The 18,947-nt window shown below is 37.7% G+C and overlaps 1 protein-coding gene and 1 long non-coding RNA gene across 51 annotated transcripts in view; one reads left to right on the top strand and one right to left on the bottom strand.

Moving 5' to 3' along the window:
• Window positions 1-18,947, bottom strand: part of ANK2 (ankyrin 2) — a 661,731-nt gene that overhangs the window by 92,345 nt on the left and 550,439 nt on the right. For 48 of the 50 annotated variants that reach the window (XM_082727947.1, XM_082727904.1, XM_082727928.1 and 45 more), the window contains 4 exons: window positions 12,944-13,141; window positions 9,286-9,384; window positions 8,448-8,546; window positions 3,298-3,495 (listed from right to left, as the gene is read on the bottom strand). In XM_082727947.1, coding sequence (XP_082584073.1) covers window positions 3,298-3,495; window positions 8,448-8,546; window positions 9,286-9,384; window positions 12,944-13,141 — 594 coding nt within the window. The remainder of the gene's footprint in view (window positions 1-3,297; window positions 3,496-8,447; window positions 8,547-9,285; window positions 9,385-12,943; window positions 13,142-18,947) is intronic. The other 2 variants (XM_082727949.1, XM_082727910.1) reach the window with 1 other exon arrangement.
• Window positions 1-18,947, top strand: part of LOC309863310 — a 28,811-nt gene that overhangs the window by 8,931 nt on the left and 933 nt on the right. The window contains exons 2-3 of the long non-coding RNA XR_014310988.1: window positions 13,711-13,786; window positions 14,333-14,770. This is a non-coding gene — a long non-coding RNA (uncharacterized lncRNA). The remainder of the gene's footprint in view (window positions 1-13,710; window positions 13,787-14,332; window positions 14,771-18,947) is intronic.

The raw sequence follows: 18,947 nt of genomic DNA on the forward strand, positions 1-18,947 counted from the left end.
ATCATTTATAGATAGCACCATAAATTGGCCAGTTTTATGTATAATGTTTGGCATTTATACATCCAGTAAATATCCTGATTAATTTTATATCCAATTCAAATACAGTTAAGAACTAATACAAGATGGGAGCATGGAGGAAGGAGAGGGGAAGAGTGTTTTCTCCAGTCAGTGCCACAATCTAGCAGCCTCACTACATGTGCCCTTAACTTCCAGCACACAAAGCTGAAATTGAGAGAGAATCTTTAAAATCTAAATCATTTGTGTATTTAAAAGGTGTTTTCTGAGTACCTTTCATATGCCAGGAAATATTCTACATATTTGAATACATCAGTGAACAAATGTTTCTGCCCTATATCCTAGCTAACAGTATATTCATATCCTATTTTCTCTTCCTCTACTACTGCTCAAATACCTAGTATATTCATCCCTCCTGTTACTCCTGCAGCTGGACACTGAGTTCGCTCACTTGTGCTCTGAGCTGGCAACTCTCCCTTCCCCCGCTCTCCCAATTCATGTTTAATTAGATTCTACCGGACCTCCTGACTGTGGCTTTGCAGATCTGCCTTTCCACAGTCAGCCGGGTTCTTCAAAATCCATGATCTCTAGCCAGGGTGTACTCCTAGAAATGGACAAGTCCTTTGATCTTTAAAAAACATAAGTGATATGTACAGAGGGAAAAACATTCTCCAACTTAAGAGAAGGTTGTGTTTGTTTGTTTGTTTGTTTGTTTGAGGGCTTGGGGCTTTTTAATTCTTACAGTTCCAGCTGAGCTCAGCTTTGAGTTTCATAAACCATCAGGATAAGATTGAAGATATGCCCTTCTATATTAAAATGTCCTCACTTCTAAACAAATACTATGCAGCCCTAAAGTATAAACAGTATGAATATTGGGGCAAAACAAAAGATTGTTCCACATTCTGATTTTCTCCATATGAAAACAGTAAACATTAAAATATTTCTCTTTATGGAGACAAGTGGTCTTTTAAAAATGTTATTGAAGTGATTATTAAAGGACATGATCATCAAATATCTCGAAGACATTTTTAATGGCATGTCAAATATATGTGTTGTTTTCTATAATATAAGATTATAGATTAATAACCAATATGAAAATTCTCTATAATTTATTATGGTAAATTTCCATACCTAAATCAACTTATGAAAACTTTTCTAATAAATCAAGAAAATAGAAGATGTTGAAGGAGTTCTTTTCAAATGAAGGAATTTATTTCCTAAGATGCACTAGAGGACTCTACAACTCGTTTTTATTATTACATGTGATTTGCTCTAGTGACAAATACATCACACCTCTTTTTAGAACAGCACCCCAAATCTAATATTGAAATCATTGTTATAAAGATAACATAATTACTTTGTGGTCCACAGTTGAATATATTTCTTCACTGAGGAGTACTTAAGTCAAAAATATTCATTAAATATTTGCTGATTGACTGCTAAAACCCTCTCAAAGGAAGTAGTATGTTTAGAAGAATACCATCAGGGAGGACATACTTAACTGATTCCAGATATGAATATATATTAAAAATAGCACTTCTTAAAATAAAAACAGCACTATCAGAAGCATCGCATGATCAGTTTCATGAAATATCTAGAACTTCATTCTACTCAAAATTTTCCTTGATTTGTTTATGGATATCTGGTGTTTATTTCCAAATGAAGATTTGTTTTTAACAGACAATAAACACTTGTTTATGGATATCCTGTGTTTATTTTCAATGAAGATTTGTTTTTAATGGACAATAAACACTGTCTGTCCCTTTCATATACTGATGCTAAGTGAAGTATTCTACAATTAGTCTCATAGTGAGAATATCCCCAGTAGGGGAAATGTCTTCCTGAATGGCATGATTTCAATGCCTACAAGAAAAATCCATGCCCCAGACTTTAATAACAGCTGAGACACTGAATTTCACCACAAGGCTTCAGGATGTTCATTTCTGTTAAAATGCAAATATCTTTTGGGGAAAGACTTTTTAATTAGCTCTCACTACACTTTAAAAAAAGGATCTGCGAGGACTTTTGATAGAGAACAAAGAAGTATATAATGGCAAGGGATTTACTGGAATATTTTCGAGTGATAAAGACACAGAATAGGACTCTAGAGGCATTCAAGACAACCTGTCTTTTTTATAACTATTTCTAAAGGAAATAATGCTATATAACCTTATTGATAACATTATGAAGACCAATTTACAACTGAGTTTCCAAAAGCACTAATTAGCTCAACAGTGAAATGTAGAAAACACAGTACTGTGTATTTGTGGAAAACCCTAAGAAACCTAAGTTTCACTAAACCCATACCTTTGTGTTATAAAAAGTATTAAGAGATGTAAATGATGACCTAACTTAAAAATATAGGCTTCAATTTTAGTTTCTCAGAAGCTGACTCCAGTAGAGTATACTTAATTATAAGATAGATACACATTAAATAGATAGGTAGGTAGGCAGAGCTACAGATACATATGTAGAGAAAGACAGAAATGTATAGACAGACATACACTCGTAAAAAATCCAAATATTTCCATATTTGAATAATGTCTTTTCCCCTTATATTCCTGACTCTTATTCTATTACAGTTCAAATGCCTGCCTACAAAGGCTGAAATGACCGAGGTTCTTTATTAGAAACACTGATTCTCTGGCCAGTGCCGCCACAACCACCCAAACTAAGCTAAAGGTGGCTCAGAAATCTTTATTTTACTGAGTTTCCTTCATGCCCCCACCCCCTGCCCCCCAGGTGCCTCTGATGCTCAGCCTGGCTGGAGAATGCTTGGGTAGTGGCCACGGACCAACAGCTTAGAATCAGTTGTTTGGGCCAGAGCCCAGATGAACTGTCACCTCTCTCTCTTTCTCTGTATCTCTCTCTCCCTCTCCCTTTCTCTGTCTAAAATTTGGAATGAAGACCAGCAGGTACCATGGTAAATCCGGACAGACTGCTTAAACTACAGTGATATTACCTCTTGGGAGCTACAGGGTCACCTCTTTGGTCACACGCACAGAGAAACAGAGAAAGTAGATCTGCAGAGAGAGGTAAATGCAACTGACTTGCAAGGAAAAAGTCAAGATTCAAACATGCAGCCATATCGGCTGAGTCTGCTTCTTGCTTCAGTGTGGGTTTTTTCCTCATAAGCCTCAACTGTTATTGTCCTTGAATTCTATAAGTAATCTCTGTTTCCTTCTACTACATCCCTTCTTTTTGTTCCAAGTTGTCTTTGATAGGTTTCTGTTTATATTCATCTGAAAGATTCTTGGCTAAAACAAGAGACAAAACCAGTACCTTGGTTGACATGTGGATATTGGCTCCTTTATCCAGAAGCAACGTGACCATATCCGTGTGCCCCTCCTGGGAGGCCAGGTGGAGTGGGGTTACTCCTTGTTTTGTTACAATGTTAGTCTCTGCTCCATAGTTCAGGAGTGTGGAAGCTATCTGCATTTGATTCTTCTTGGCAGCAATATGTAAAGGAGTATAGCCATTCTAGGAAAAAAAAAAAAAAACCAAAACCACAAATATACATCATGAGCTTAACACCTGTCCTACTATATATATCTCCAATGGAAATAAGAATCTCTAATCAATAGAAAAGTTAAAAAGTAAGTTTATAGTAAATCCAAATTCTTTCCCATTGCAAGCTCCCATCCCACAACACCCAAATCTTTACAACCAATATCACAAGACACACATTCTACTGTAAGACACGTATAGACACAAAAGCCCCAAAGCTTAACATCTCCTTCTTACAATTTTGGTTCTTTCCTGCAGAGCAACAAAAGAACAAGCCAGGCTCCTGTCCTACATGACTGTCCTTCAAATTCCTGGAGCTGGTTTTCATATCTCCTTTTAGTCTTCTTCTCCAGGTTAAACTTCCCCAGTCCTTCAACTATTCCTGATAAAAGCCCCATTGCTACTAGACCTCTCCATTAAGGATGACGTGTTCTAGACTGATTCTCATTTGTCAATAGTGCTCTCAAATTGTGTGACTGGGAACTGAATGCTATACTTCAGATACAGCTTTAGTAGTACAGAATAAAATGGAATTCTTTTGGTGATCTTGTTATAACACTCCTGCTATAATGCTTCTGAGCAGATTGTACTTTTTATTCATTTGATAGCTATTTAGTAAGTTGGGAGCATGTACCAGGCAGTGTGCTAGGTATGGGGATACCAAGGTGGGTAAGACACAATCCGTGTCTTTAAGTGGTTGCATTCTGGTGGAAAATAGAGTAAGCAACAAAATAGGCTTATATTAATCCTATCAATCAATCCAATCAAAATCCTATCAATCAAAATCCTATCAATCAAAATCCTAGACCTTCCACTTGTCTCTATGGGCTCAAAAGTAGAAATATGAGGCTACAGGTCTTATGTGGCAGTTTGTGGAGAGGACCAGAGGAATTCATACTCGGCTTACAAGAGCCAAACTTTAACCCTATACTTAATTAAAACAAATAACAAGCAAATAGAATTCTAGAACAAATGTTAGTCTGGAACCTATATTGTTTCCTTTCCTTTCCTTTTTCAAGTCTGGTAGAATTTTCCATGAAAAACGTGTAATAGAAATTAAAAACAGTGGCCTTGCCACGAACTGTGATATAATGGAGGTAAAGTCAGCATAATGATCGATTGCTTCTTGCGAATCTATCGTAAGAGGTAATTTTAGGTTATGTTATTTCCTGAAATCTAACTGCAAAGGGTACCAAAAATTAAAAGGAGTTTTGATAACTTAAATGTCTTTATACACCATCATCAAATCTCGATCCTCAATGATCTGATCTTATCTATCTACTCTGCCCCCATTCCTCCAAGCAAAAATAAGCATCTTTCAGTTCAGATCAATGATATTTCTCTTTAAGATGCTGAGGAAATTTGGCAGCTCCCCTTGGAAGACTATTCATGGTCTGGTCATAGGTCCCAGATGCTCCAGATGTTCTAGAACACTTGGACCATGAGCTCTATTAAAGAATATGTAAATATTTGTGAACACTGTAAGTTTAGCATATGAGTGGTTTTTTTTGTTTTGTTTTTAGTTGTTGTTGTTTTTTTGCTACGGTATGTTTTCGTCAGTCCAAATGTCCCCCATTCCTACATGTGGGCTCTACCAAAGTTAGGTGAATTATCAGAGTAAATCTACCAAGATTAGAAAGTCAGAGGCTTATGTGGAGGAGGAGAGGAGGTTTTATCAAAACAACATAAGAGAAATGTGTCCATTTTGGCAATATAAGAGACTGACTGCCCCCAGATACTTGATCTACGAGATCTACAAGATCTACTTGATCTACAGCCCTCCTACTCCACACAGAGTAGAAGTTTTTAGAACCAAATAAACAAAAAATCCAGTGAAAACTAAGAAAAGCTTCTGGGCTCTGGTAGAAAGAAGCAAACAGGTTCTAGAGTCCAAGGGATTATATCTGTGGCTGGGGCAGCGGTTGCAGTGAATAGAGAGTCGAAAGGGGAGATGTGGGTTGGGAGGGGCGCCTGATGGCTCAGTGGGTTAAGCATCAGCCTTTGGCTCCCATCATGATCCTGGGATCCAGGCCCCATATTGGGCTCCCTGCTCAGTGGGGAGTTTGCTTCTCCCTCTCCTTCTGCACCTGCTCCCTGCTGTGTGCTTGCTCTCTCTTGCTATCTGTCTCAAATAAATAACTAAAATCTTTTCTTAAAAAAGTGGAGGTGGGAGGGCACTTGGGTGGCTCAGTGGGTTGGGCCTCTGCCTTCATCTTAGGTCATGATCCCAGGGTCCCTGGATTGAGCCTCGCATCGGGCTCTTCGCTCAGCGGGGAGCCTGCTACTTCCTCTCTCTCTGCCTACTCTCTGCCTACTTGTGATCTCTGTCAAATAAATAAATAAAATCTTAAAAAAAAAAAGTAGAGATGGGGTTGGGGTTACAACCAACTGAAAGCCTCTTGGAGTGGCCCCAGAACCGAAGGACTCATGCTCATCAATAGGCTGGGACAGATAAGTGGAAGATACTAGAAGAGCCTCCTGAGCACCACTGCACTATGGACGCTGGAGGAGAGGATTGCTCTACCCAGTCTTGCGGACTCTATGTGTGTACATTAAGAGTAAGGACCATACACTGTACAGGCTAGAGATCAGGGCTATATTTGTCTTTTTGGGAAAACCACACAGATTACTTTATAATTTAGGACTTCTTTCCCAAGTAGATTGAAAATCCCTTGTGGGAGGAGAACAAAGTTTTACTACAATCCTTTCTTTGTACATAGTAAGAGTTCAAATAAAGTGTTGTTGGGTATTGATGAAATCTTTCATATTGATGCTGACAATGGCCAGCTTAGATAGTTAATGAAAAAAGTACTGGCATGTTAAGGGAGTAGGTATTTTTATTCCATTGAAATATTTGCCTAGTCTTCATTCTTTCACTTAAATTTATTGAGAATCCATAATACTGTATGAGATAATTCAGGGATATGTAGATGAACATGACATGATTACTGTCCTCAAGTAGTTTATCATCTAGTAGGAATTAAGACATCAAATAAATGATAACTGATGAGCCTACTGAGAGAAGGCTATAAAGGAATAAGAATTATATACATAATTATAAATATTTGCACTGTTCTTCTGATAGTTTAAATATTTTATTGTTAGTACATATCTGTACCAATAAAATATGCATGGATACATATATGTATAAATGTATGTATGTAGATGTATATGTGGGTATGTGTTTAAGTTATGCATATTTATAATATTTTATATTTACTTATATAAAAAATACATGGTCTTATATAGAGTATACTTTTTAATATAGAATATCCCATTTTATTATATGTGTATATGTATAATTTAAATAGACATGTGAGTACATATATACATACTTATATAATAGAAGTAGAATAATTCTCTCTCCACTACTTTGGGACACAGTGGACCTAATGGTTAAGAATGCTGGTTCTAGGGGCACTTGGCTGGGTCAGTCAAAAGAACATGTAACTCTTGATCTCAGGATTGTGAGTTTGAACCCCAACTTAAAAAAAGAAAGAGTAATGGTTCTAAAGTCAAACTGCTTGAGGTCAAATCTTAGCTCTATCAGGTATCAGTCATATGAGTTTGGATAAACAAATTAACCTACTCAAATCTTCTTTAGCCACAAAACAGAAATTATTATGATACCATTCTCACAGCATTATCATGAGATTAAGTGAGATATTACATGCAAAGTGGTAGACAGAGTATTTGGCAAAGAAATGGCAGTTGTGCTGTTTTATGATGCTATCAAACACAGTGTGAGTATTTTCCCAACACAATACTTTTTCAGTGAATCCTGGTATGTTTTCAATATATGTTTGCTGAATGAATTAATGAAAGATGTAATAATTACTTTGTGTATTATATGAGGTTCATGTATATTTTCAGCGTAAAGAAGGGGCAACTCAAACGGTGAGAAATGTTCCGTCCATAGGTACAAGTCTTAGGGGCACTGTCTCAGAAACTGGTGATACAGAGACATCAAGAAGGAATTCCTAGCCTAGGAACTTAAAAGGATATATATTATAGTTAACATGGATGAAATGTTAGAGAAAAAAGAAAAAGATTCTTTCATATATCACAATGAAAAAAACTGCAGTCTAAAGGAATAAGAAAAAAAAAAGCTATGTTATATCATAATATTCTGGTTATAGGGGAAAAGCAAAAACCTGTACTGCCTTTACTATGCTTTGTTTCTCAAAATTCAAAACTTTAGTCTCTAAGACACTGAGTCTTGGCAATAAGAGTCATCTCTACTTGTTCATAGGCACATCCCCTTGATCTATGCTGACTTTTAAAAAAAATCTTAAAAGGCTTTGCAGAAGTAATCAGTAGAAATTAAAAAAAAAATAGTCAATACCAAAAGCTACTATCACTAGGAGTATTTGCAGTTATACCATACGGCGTATTTAAAGAGCAATTCCCTGCAAGGACCTGGAAGGAGCTAGAGAGTAGAGCGCTAAGTGGAATCAGTCAGTCAGAGAAAGACAAATGCCATTCGATTTTACTCATATGTGGCATTTAAGAAATAAAACAGACGAGCAACAGAAAAGAGAGAGAGAGAGAGACAAAGAAACAAACTCTTAACTATAGAGAACAAGCTGATGGGAATAGAGAGAGACAAAGAAACAAACTCTTAACTATAGAGAACAAGCTGATGGGAATGGAGGGGGTGGGGGGGTAGCGAGTGGGGGTGGGGGTAGGGTGGTTGAATAAGGTATGGGGATTTAGAAAGGCACTCTGTCATGATGAGCTGTGGGTAATGTATTTAAGTGTTTAACCACTATATTGTATACCTGAAACGAATATAAAACTGTACGTTAACTATATTGGAATTAAAAACAAAACAAAACAAAAAACCAAAAACAAAAAACAGTTCCCATGTGCAGTCATATTACAGTTCCAACCTATCTCTGTAAATCCCTCTCTGTGGTCCTCACCTTGGCTGTGGCATGAGGGGAAGCACCCTTCTCCAGTAACAGCAGTGCCACCTTCTGGTTGTCATAATGAGCAGCAACATGGAGCGGGGTAAGGCCATTCTGTAAAGGGTGTGTTTAAATTCAGCATTAATAAATTAGCGTGAGCTGCCCTGAAGCTACTAAATGCATGGAAACTGGCACAGATGAAGTCCATGTTAATTAATTAATATGGTCAATAAAAAAACCAAATCAATACTAATGATTTTCATATTAGAAACTTAGCTAAAACTGAAAATGTTTGGTGGAGTGTAAGTTGGCACAGGTTAGCTAGATATCCCCCATAAATAAAAGCCTGAAATGCTATGCAAGAATTACTACATTAGGGGCACCTGGGTGGCTCAGTGGGTTAAGCTTCTGCTATCAGCTCAGGTCATGACCTCAGGGTCCTGGGATCGAGCCCCACATCGGGCTCTCTGCTCAGTGGGGAGCCTGCTTCTCCCTCTCTTTCTGCCTGCCTCTCTGCCTCCTTATGATCACTCTCTCTCTCTGTCAAATAAATAAATAAAATCTTAAAAAAAAAAAAGAATTACTACATTAACATTGCAAGAATTCTTCTAAATTCAGAGATGTTCTGGGCCCTGTTGTGACAAGAACATACATCAGAGACACACATCTAAATGCCTTCTAAATTAGCGTGGATGTGGACAGGTCACGGACAGATACCCCTCATGTCTATTTGACATTGTTTCATCAGTTGCCTTCATGGTCCTTTCAGAAGGGTGAGAAAAGTATCTTGAAGTACAGATCTCCGAATCTTCCAATGCGAGTGTAACTGTCATGTACTAGTAAAATCCTTTACCTTCCCTGCAGAATCTGCGGCAGCTCGGCGTTGCAAGAGAAGTTTTGCCACATCCAGGCTTCCATACTTCGCTGCTACATGCAGGGGAGTAAAACCCTTCTGAAAATGCAAGGAACAAAAGTAAAATGTAATATTTATTTTTGTGACTCCTAACAAAATCCTTTTTTTAATTTGTTAACATACTAAGCAAATTATGTTGAGTCCCTATTTGAGAAAAAATGCTAGAAGCATTAAATCTGTTAGCCATAAACAAGGACTAGAAGAAGGAAATTTAGAATGCGAGTGTTTGACTTGATAGATTGAACAAAACAAATTTTATTGTAAGGGCTTGCAAATTGAAATTTGCCTTTATATGTTTCAGATATTAAGACTTTTTTTTTTTTTTTTTTTTTTTTTGACAGACAGAGATCACAAGTAGGCAGAGAGGAAGCCAAGGAGGAAGAGGCAGGCTCCCCAATGAGCAGAGAGCCCCATGCAGGACTCCATGCGGGGCTCGATCCCAGGATCCTGGAATCATGACCTGAGCGAAGGCAGAGGCTTTAACCCACTGAGCCACCCAGGCGCCCCTATATGTTTCAGATTTTAAAGAGCCACTAGTGTCCCTAAAATGGCTTTGATTAGTGATTGGGGGTTGGGGTGGGGAAGGCTTATATTTTTCCTGCTTCTAAAATTAATAGGATCGAGACAATAGCTGCCTTCTCTCCAATCCTTCTTTTCCTACCCTTTCTAATAATACCTGCGTTCCAAATTTCTTCCTTTAAATTTTAGGATATTTCAGCAGCCATGGTAAAAAAATATACATAAATATATATTATTGTGACTCAGTTGATTTGCATTTTCTGCAGAAATAGCAAGATAAATGGTCGACAGACAAAAAGATGCTCACTGCTAAAAAGAACCTCTGGGGTGCCTGGGTGGCTCAGTGGGTTGAGCCGCTGCCTTGGTCCTGGGATCCAGCCCCACATTGGCCTCTCTCCTCAGTGGGGAGCCTGCTTTCTGCCCCCCCCCAGCCCAGCCTGCTTCTCTGTCTACTCATGATTTCTCTCTCTCTCTCTGTCAAATAAATAAATAAATAAATCTTTAAAATTAAAAAAAAATAAATAAAAAGCACCTCCCATCCTGTTATCCCCTTTCCCAGAAGGCCCACACTGTATAAAAGACCAATTCCTTTTGTAAAATACACTCCACTTCTGGCAAAATGTTGAGCTGATTAACGTCAGACTTTTAAACACACCACAGTGTAAAGCTTTTTTAAAAGAATGCTCTGTTACCCATGTTTATGTGTACAGATTCAACGTCTTGTGTGCCTAACCTAATGTCCTTCTCTGTCATTGGCTGGGTGTTACAAAAGCAGCCAAGTCCCTGGACTCAGATCTCAAGGATGGCACGGTTCCTACACCATGATCTCAAACCCATCCTCTTGGCCAGACAGTCTAACCACATGCTCTTCTGGCACTAAAGTGAGCGTGGGAGAGTTCTAATGCTGACCGGGGCCTGTAAAACACACCAACCAAATGTGCTTGCTGTAGGTGGTCTAAGGTATGGCTTATCCTTAGGACCGCTGAAGCCCTCATCACAATATAGAATTTCTCCCAAGAAACAATATTGCCCTTTCACAGTGTCGCCACATGAATTATGTTTAATTAAGATGTTGTTTTTCTTTTTGCCTTTTTTTGAACATTTGGTACTAATCAGTCCTTGGAGGAGAGTGATTCTTTTACTTTCTCCAACCGTGGGACAACTATAGGACGTATTTCCTCCCTTTGCCTTAGTCCATTTCAGCCAACATTTATTGTTAATGTTCTCCCTCTGCTCAGTGTACACAATGACTGGGATAACACTCCAGATGAAGTGGAATTCTTTGAGAAAAACAAAACAAAAAGATGATAAAGAAGAAAAAGAAGTGCCTGTCCTTAAAGTCCTGCTGGAATAGTGATCCAGCCCCTTTATAAATTTGGAACCTATTATTAGACAAAACTACATAGAATCTTTACTGTAGAATCACAAAATAGGGGTTGGAAAGCATCTCTTGAGTCACACATCTTCCTCTTCCCCTGTGTTAATCTCATCAGGATTTCATTTACCCTCTGATATTTAGAAACACTCAAATAGCTTTAATGATGATGAGTCAACTCTTCATCAGAACCCCAGTGAGTTCCACTGCAGAACTGCTCAGTTTAATAGTTCCTTCCATTTAACCACCACACTTTACTATTGCTTTAGATGTATTTTCTAATTCCTAAAAATCTTTGCAAGGCACTATGCCTCACTCTCTATTCCTGTATTTTACATATCTGAATTTATTTGTCACCTTCCTCTGATGAGACGATCACCCAGTCTCTCTTGGGTTGTTGTTAGCACTATCTTGTTTGTTGCCTAGTTTCTGACTTTTTCTTTAAATGACTTTTAAAATCCTTTCAACTCTTCAGAGTTCAGCATTTGAACAATGGTCAATTTTTTTTTACATTAAAACATGTTTTATAGCCACAAGCAACCAGATCAAGTCATAATGGCTAGTGGGCTGCTCCTATTTCTAGGAGGAGAGATGCCACAACACTACTTGAGTTCATACTTCTCCCTTAGATGTAGTCCTTGTGCCTATTTGTTATGAGCAAATTGAAAATGTCTTTTAAATAATATGAATCACTGTCATATTTATGGGAATTATTGGCCTCACAAACACTACACTTGTTGTGAGCTTTCAACTTGTCTCATTTTTATACTCTTCTGTACTTGTCCAATTTCTTCTGCTCTGATTAGCTGAGAGTGTTCATGTTTTATTCTAAGTTGCATCCAAATAGTGAATTTCAAATAGAATGTATCAAGTAGGGAAAAAAAAAAAACATTATTCTGCCCTAGGATGAAACTTTGAACAAATAAAATTCAGGCTGGTGTGTACAAAGAATATACAACTGATAAAGTGCTTTTCCAGCCCAGCTCTATTTAGACGCTGTTAATACCCAGGCAAGAATATAGCTGACAAATACTAGAGAGCAGAATGGGAATGACAGCTGATACCAGGGTTGGAAAAATGCAGAACCAAGTAAGGTGGAACCTCTAGATAGTACTAAAACTCTTAGCAAATATAGTATTTCCAATTTAATGCAATTTCCTTCCTTACTATTTCAATGTGTTTGGAAACCTTCTATTTTTTTCTCTTTGGCTCAGGGGGTTAGGCCTCTGCCTTCAGTTCAGGTCATGATCTCAGGGTTCTGGGATCGAGCCCCACATAGGGCTCTCTGATCAGCAGGGAGCCTGCTTCCCCCTCTCCCTCTGCCTGCTTCTCTGCCTACTTGTGATCTCTCTGTTAAATAAATAAAATCTTAAAAAAAAAAAGGAATACATTATAGATTTTCTAATGGAAAAAGAAGAGAAGTAGCCCTTGCTCTATGGAAATAATCTTAGTTAAAGCACTAGATACCTGTATTAGTAACAATAGTACTTAGAAGGATGGGCTCTAACACTCTTTGTTGAAACTATGATATGGAATTTCACAAACCCCTTTGATAATTTAGAAAATGAATCTAAAATATTCAAATAGAAAGTAAGTCAGAGGCCTAAAGAAGACCTACCCTTCTTGATACTGTATATAGTAGAAGAGAGGAACCCTGACTCAGGATCCCCCTTAGTCCATGTTGTCAGGGAGCCATCCTCTTACCTTGGTAGCTAAGGAGTGGGCTGCTCCTGCTTCTAGGAGGACCGATGCCACATCCACCTGACCTTCCCTGGCAGAGATGTGCAAGGGCGTGTACCCATTTGTCGTGGCTGCATCTGGATGAGCCATATGTTGTAGAAGCAGCTGGACAATTTCTGTCTTACCCAGGCGAGAGGCAATGTGCAAAGGTGTCTGTTCCTCCTACAACTCAAGTCAAGTAAAACATTAGTGCCCGAACAAGCCAGACTTCACCGAGAACATATTCCACTCAGATGTTTCCTGATGTCTTCTTGGGATCTCTAGGAACTGCTATCCAAAAGAAAATGATTACTACTCTGACCATGATTTATTTTACCTTTGGTTATGGAGGTAACCTATCTGGTCACAAAAATCTTTCTTAGATTTTTTTAGTAGTATGAACTTCCATAAACTTGGTCATTGTTTCCTGAGCACATCAACATGTTACTCAACTCATTAAGGCTTCCACCCTCATTTATGCTTAAATATAAACCGATCTGTGGTTCTGAATAAGAAAGAAATCTAGTCCAGAAGGACTAAGACCTAGATTCTCATCCAAAAGCTTTCACTAAGAGACAGTATTTATTCTGGGAACCATATCAAGAGAAAAAGAATGAGGGATTCTGGGAAAACTGTTCTTACTCCACTCAAACAAAGCCAAGGACAGAAATGCTGGTCATTTTCTTCAAGGAAAGACTGCAGATAAAGAAGATATTACAATTTGATTTTTTTTTTTTTTTATGTTGTTCCAGGAAACAGTGCAGATGGTTCAGGGACTTGCATCCAGGACTTCAAGATGAAATGGAACTCCAGCAAGAAGCAAATGGGGTTAAGTATTTGCCACATGCTTTTCATTTAGAAACACGGAGAGGACATAGCTGGTACAAGGAATAGGGAAGATATGTTGGAGGAGGCTCAAGAAATCACCTGACTCTAATGTGTAGTCAGGAAAATATTTTCATTTCAATGTTAAGAAAACTAAGCCAAGCCATTCTTTTATTAGAAAGAAAATTGAGCATAACCTTAGTCTTGGAAAAAAAAGGTATGTCTTTACAATGTGTTCAAGGGCATGTCATAATCTAAGTGAAGAAAAAAGAGTTGGGTCAGCTTCCTAAACTAAGAATGAATGGAAAAAAAGATATAATAGAGTGGGGAGAGCTTTTAAATAAATGTGTCTTAAAGTATAAGAAAAAAAAGTATTCAGAGGGAGCCATAGAAGGAGATGAAATAGCATTGTATGAATTTCAGGTTGTGAGAAGTAAATAATAAATAACTATAATACAAGTGTTTTAGTAATAGAATTGGAATCTTTTTTGAAAATGCAATTTACAACCTTCCTTCATGTACCATGCATACTTGATCCTATTCTTACAGAAGACCGGAAACGAAGGCCAAAAATGTATTATTTGACCATTTTCTGGAAAACAGAGATTAAGAGGAATTAAAGTGGTTCTCCAGGATTGTTCAAGATCACCAGGCTATTAAAACAAGACTTGAATTCAGGCATTGAATTCCAAAGACACTCATTGGCCTATACATCCTACAGAAATAGACACAGTAAGTTGGCCACTGAGAAAACTAACAGAATGGGGTGACTCTCAATAGGAAAGAAGATGGAAAGCACTTTAGAAGATACAACTGTCTTCTGAAACACAACAAAGAAGAAAATAGACAAATGGGGAAAATTAAATTACAAAGATAAATGGAGAACAAAACAACAATAAAAGAACCTAAGAACCTAATAGCTATCATGAACATCTGTTGCTTCTGGGTTTCCCTTCTTGCACTTCTGCCTAATACAATTTTATAGAGGTGGGTATTGCAAATGACATAACCTAAAAGGTTTTCTTGATGAGTGAGTTGGAGAGCTGGGACAATGAGGACACCTTCATTCAGAGCTGGCAGCAGCCAACTATTTCGTTAAATTATCAACTCTTGTCCCTTGATTCTCAGACCCCAGAGCATTTAGGCACTTGATCTTGTTTGGTTTTGTTTTTAATTTTTTTAAGAAATAAACTGTTTTCCCTACTTTCTTCAACTTTTAGTATAGTCCTGAGAATAAAAAAGGGAAGAACAAACAAGTTTGGTCAGAAAGTCTTTCCACTGGTAACTAGAGATATGAGACCTTTTAAGGTTTGAGTAATTATTTCCCAGTTGAACCGCAAAAGTTGCATTTGCTGCTCCAAACTAAAGTAAATGCAAGCCAAGGCAAAGAATTGGACAAGTGCAGAAAATAATATTCATGGAAAGGACTTTAAAAAGGGAGGGTTAGCTTGATCCTCTAGGCTCTTCCATATGTAAGGGTCAATAATTCCCTCAAAATAAAGTGTTATTGACTGTGATACAGCCTGGACCAGGAAGGGATGAGCTCTGCCTTACTCTCACAAGCTATAGTCTTCCAAAATTAGGAAGACCTGCTGAGCCCGAACTCCTTTACCAAAAGACAGAAATAGCAATAGTTTGGGCAAAGTTGAAAGATTTGATAAAAGTTCTGCTATTCATTTCTAGCTAACAGGATTCTCAGGAACCAAATCAACTGTCAGCTAACTCAAGTAATAGAGTGAATTAAGTTTCAAGTGACTTTAAGCCTCAGGGCCCTGTGATTGCTCAATCCCTAAAGCAAATGCCAGTCCTCCATATTGTGCCAACAGAACATGGGCTGCTCAAGTAAGAGAGCTCCCCAAGGGGTGGACCCCAGTGGTTCTCTCAGTCATATCCCTGGAGGATCCTGGACAAGGAAGGACCTTTGTGAGAGGAAGGTCTGGGGGCAAACACTGACTGACCAATGAAATTAACACCACTGCAATCCCTGTTCTCTTATTAGTCTGTCCAGCAAAATCGCCTTATGGTCTTGATTTAGAAGAGGATGCAGCTCTCACTTTTAAATGAGAGATGTTGTAGTAAATGATTTTTCTTTCACTATATAGTAGGAGCAGCACCATGATTACACAACCATGAGATATTATTTCTAAACCTGATTAAGGAGAATACAGATTATTCAGAGATCTTGCTCTTGGAGTTGAGTGTAGTGACTGAGTATAACTGCTGACCATCTCCTTTTTGGGAGGGAGTGAATTATGGAGCAGTATAGTAGGTTAAGAGAGAGAGAGAGTTTCAGAAGTGCATGTATGTGGGTATGCTTGCTGAGCAACCAGAAGGTAAAACAGAAGAGATAGAGTTTCATTTTTCTGTTCAATACCCACTACACCCTTTTTCTGGGAAGAGCCCTCCCTCCTTTGGGGAAAGAGGGTACCCCCCACTACATGTGGCTCTGGAGGGGCTGCCAATCATCTCACTCCAATTCGTGAATGGGCCACATGAATGGGCGTGGAGCCCAGGCTTGATAGTGTTCAGTCCAGGTGGTAAATGTGGCTAGTTAGAATCCTGTTTTTTGTTTAGATAGGAGAAATAAGGGCTCTCTTTCCAGCCCAAAACAAGATAATGATATCTGCAGAAAAAAGCTAGGAGAAAGATACAGAATCAAGGAGGAACCCTTTTTTTTTACCCTTTCTAACCCCGTGACCTCAGGAAAGGCAGCACAATTTTGGATTTTGGGACCCTAAGCCACCCTACAACACATGGTTGCTCTGTGCTAAGATAATTCGTATTAAAATGCTTCATGAAGTATATATTACTGTACAAATGTTAACTAAATCAAAGATTTCCAGGGAAACCTAAAGGTCTAAAAAAATAGAAACTCATGGTGAAAGTAGAACTTAAAATAGAACATGTAAAAAGGAAAACCTTAGCTTCTTGCTGCTCAGTATAATTCCAGGATGGGGAACATCGCAGATGTTCAAATGCAGATTTGGGGCTTCACCCCAACCTATGAGTTCCTTCCATATTTTAACGAGATCTCCAGGTGATGTCATACATAATGACCCTTTAGTAGCATGGCTCTACCACATTATGGTAGTTTCTCCCATCAGCAACCAGAAGGATGCTATAAGGAAGAATTTTAGCTGCAACTTAGGATAGGAGGTAAAGCTGAAAAACAGAGGATCCTGACATTTGATATTTAAATAAGGAGGAATAAAAAGTTAAAGAGGTTTATTTACATATGTAGACCATCGAAAGAAAAGTAAAATAATAGAATTGGGGGCTTCTAGGTGGCTCAGTCAGTTAAGTGTCCAATTCTTGATTTAGGCTCAGGTCATGATCTCGGGGTGGTGAGACTGAGCCCCATATGGACCCTGCTTAAGATTCTCTCTCTTCTTCTCCCTCTGTCCCTCCGCACTCACACGTACTCTCTCTTAAAACAAAAACAAAAAAACAAAAGACACACCAGAACAATAGAATTGATGGAATGTATGTGTAAAAAATTTTTTTAAATGAATAAATGTTACAATATTTCAAAGTAAAGAGTCTGTAGCCAGTAGTTTGGAGGAGGGGGTTTCAAATGGTATCTAGAAAAGCACAAGGCAGTAACAGGTTAAATTGATAACATAAAAAAAATTGAGAAAGACACATGAAAATAAGCAAATTTCCATTAAAAATAAATTAAAATCTGAATATAGACAAATATTAAGCTGTTTTATTTTGAAAGGTAAACAGGAAACCCTTTTATTATTAAATATGGATTACGAACATTTACCAGAAATATTATCACAATTTCTGATAAAATTAATGAAGTTCATGATACTCAGAGTACATATATTTTTTTTTCTTTTAATTAGCTGAATGCCAGGTAACCTGGAAAGGAAATGAGAATAGGCAGAGCACATAAGTTTTTAGGGCAATAAAACTAGTCTGCATGATAAGGATGGATACATGTCATTATACATTTGCCCAAACCTGCAGAATGTGCAACAGCAAGAGTAAACCCTAATGTACACTATGGACGTTGGGGGATTATGATGTGACGATGTGTGTCCATCAATCATAACAATGTACCATTCTAGTGGGGAATGCTGGTAATGCAGGAGCCTATGCACCTGTGGGATCGGAGCATATACGGGAGGTCTCTGTAACTTCCTCACAATTTGCTTTGAACCTAAAACTGCTCTTAAAAAGTCTTGGGGTCAGGGAGAAACCATAAAAATGCCATGGCTTGGAAAAATACGGTTTGAACAACAGAAGCTCTAAATAAATAACGTAAAATACTGATGATGATTACCAAAGAACATAAATTACACTACTCACACATTGGATAAAAAGGCAGATAAAATCCAAAAGGACAAGATTAATGTCAAAGCTGCCCATGTTTCACTGGATTTTTCATGAAGGTCTGTGGAAAAATGCTATTAAAAAATTCATAAATTCAGAGAATTTTAAGAAAGTCTGGGAAGGAGTTTCAAGGTGTCTAAGCCCAACCTCTATATTTTAATGATAAAGACCTAGAAACACAAAGACTTGCCTGAAATGACAATGTATGGGACTCTAACCAGATGCTTTCATTCCAATACAATACCATTTCCAAAAGGGAATCATGATGGCACAATTCAAGTTGAAGTGAGTTCTAGCCTAGGTACATCAAATATTGAAGGAGAGAAAGACTTCAGATATTCTATGAGAATCCCGAAGATGCTAGTGCAGAAGGTAATAGAATGATGTGGAAAAGGAAATTGAAGATAGTATATTAATAAAAATTGCTAGTATATTCAGTGTAGAAGAAGGTGAAAAAAGCAATTGGAAAGTGAATTTAAAAAAAAAAAAAAAAAGGAAGGAAAAATCAACCTGTAAAGGAATAAGAAGTCAGTTAGAAACAAGAGAATCTGACTAGTAATCTCCTAGTAATCTCCAGGGTCAGAATTCTTCTATTTTGGAATAGCAGAAGAGCAGAATGTCTTAACTACATAAAATCAGAGTAAGAAGAAAAGTAGAGCTCATTACAGAAAGGAAGAAACTAAACAGATAAAGGTACAACATTAAAACTTTGAATGTAATTTGTTTTTAAGTAACTAGTAAGTAATGTCTGGAAATTCGATTGACTTTATAGTATGAAATCAGTTTTAATACTCATAGTATCTCTATAATATAGGTCATTTTA

The sequence above is a fragment of the Mustela nivalis genome, assembly GCF_964662115.1.
Source record: "Mustela nivalis genome assembly, chromosome: 4".
NCBI classification, from domain to species: Eukaryota; Metazoa; Chordata; class Mammalia; order Carnivora; family Mustelidae; genus Mustela; species Mustela nivalis.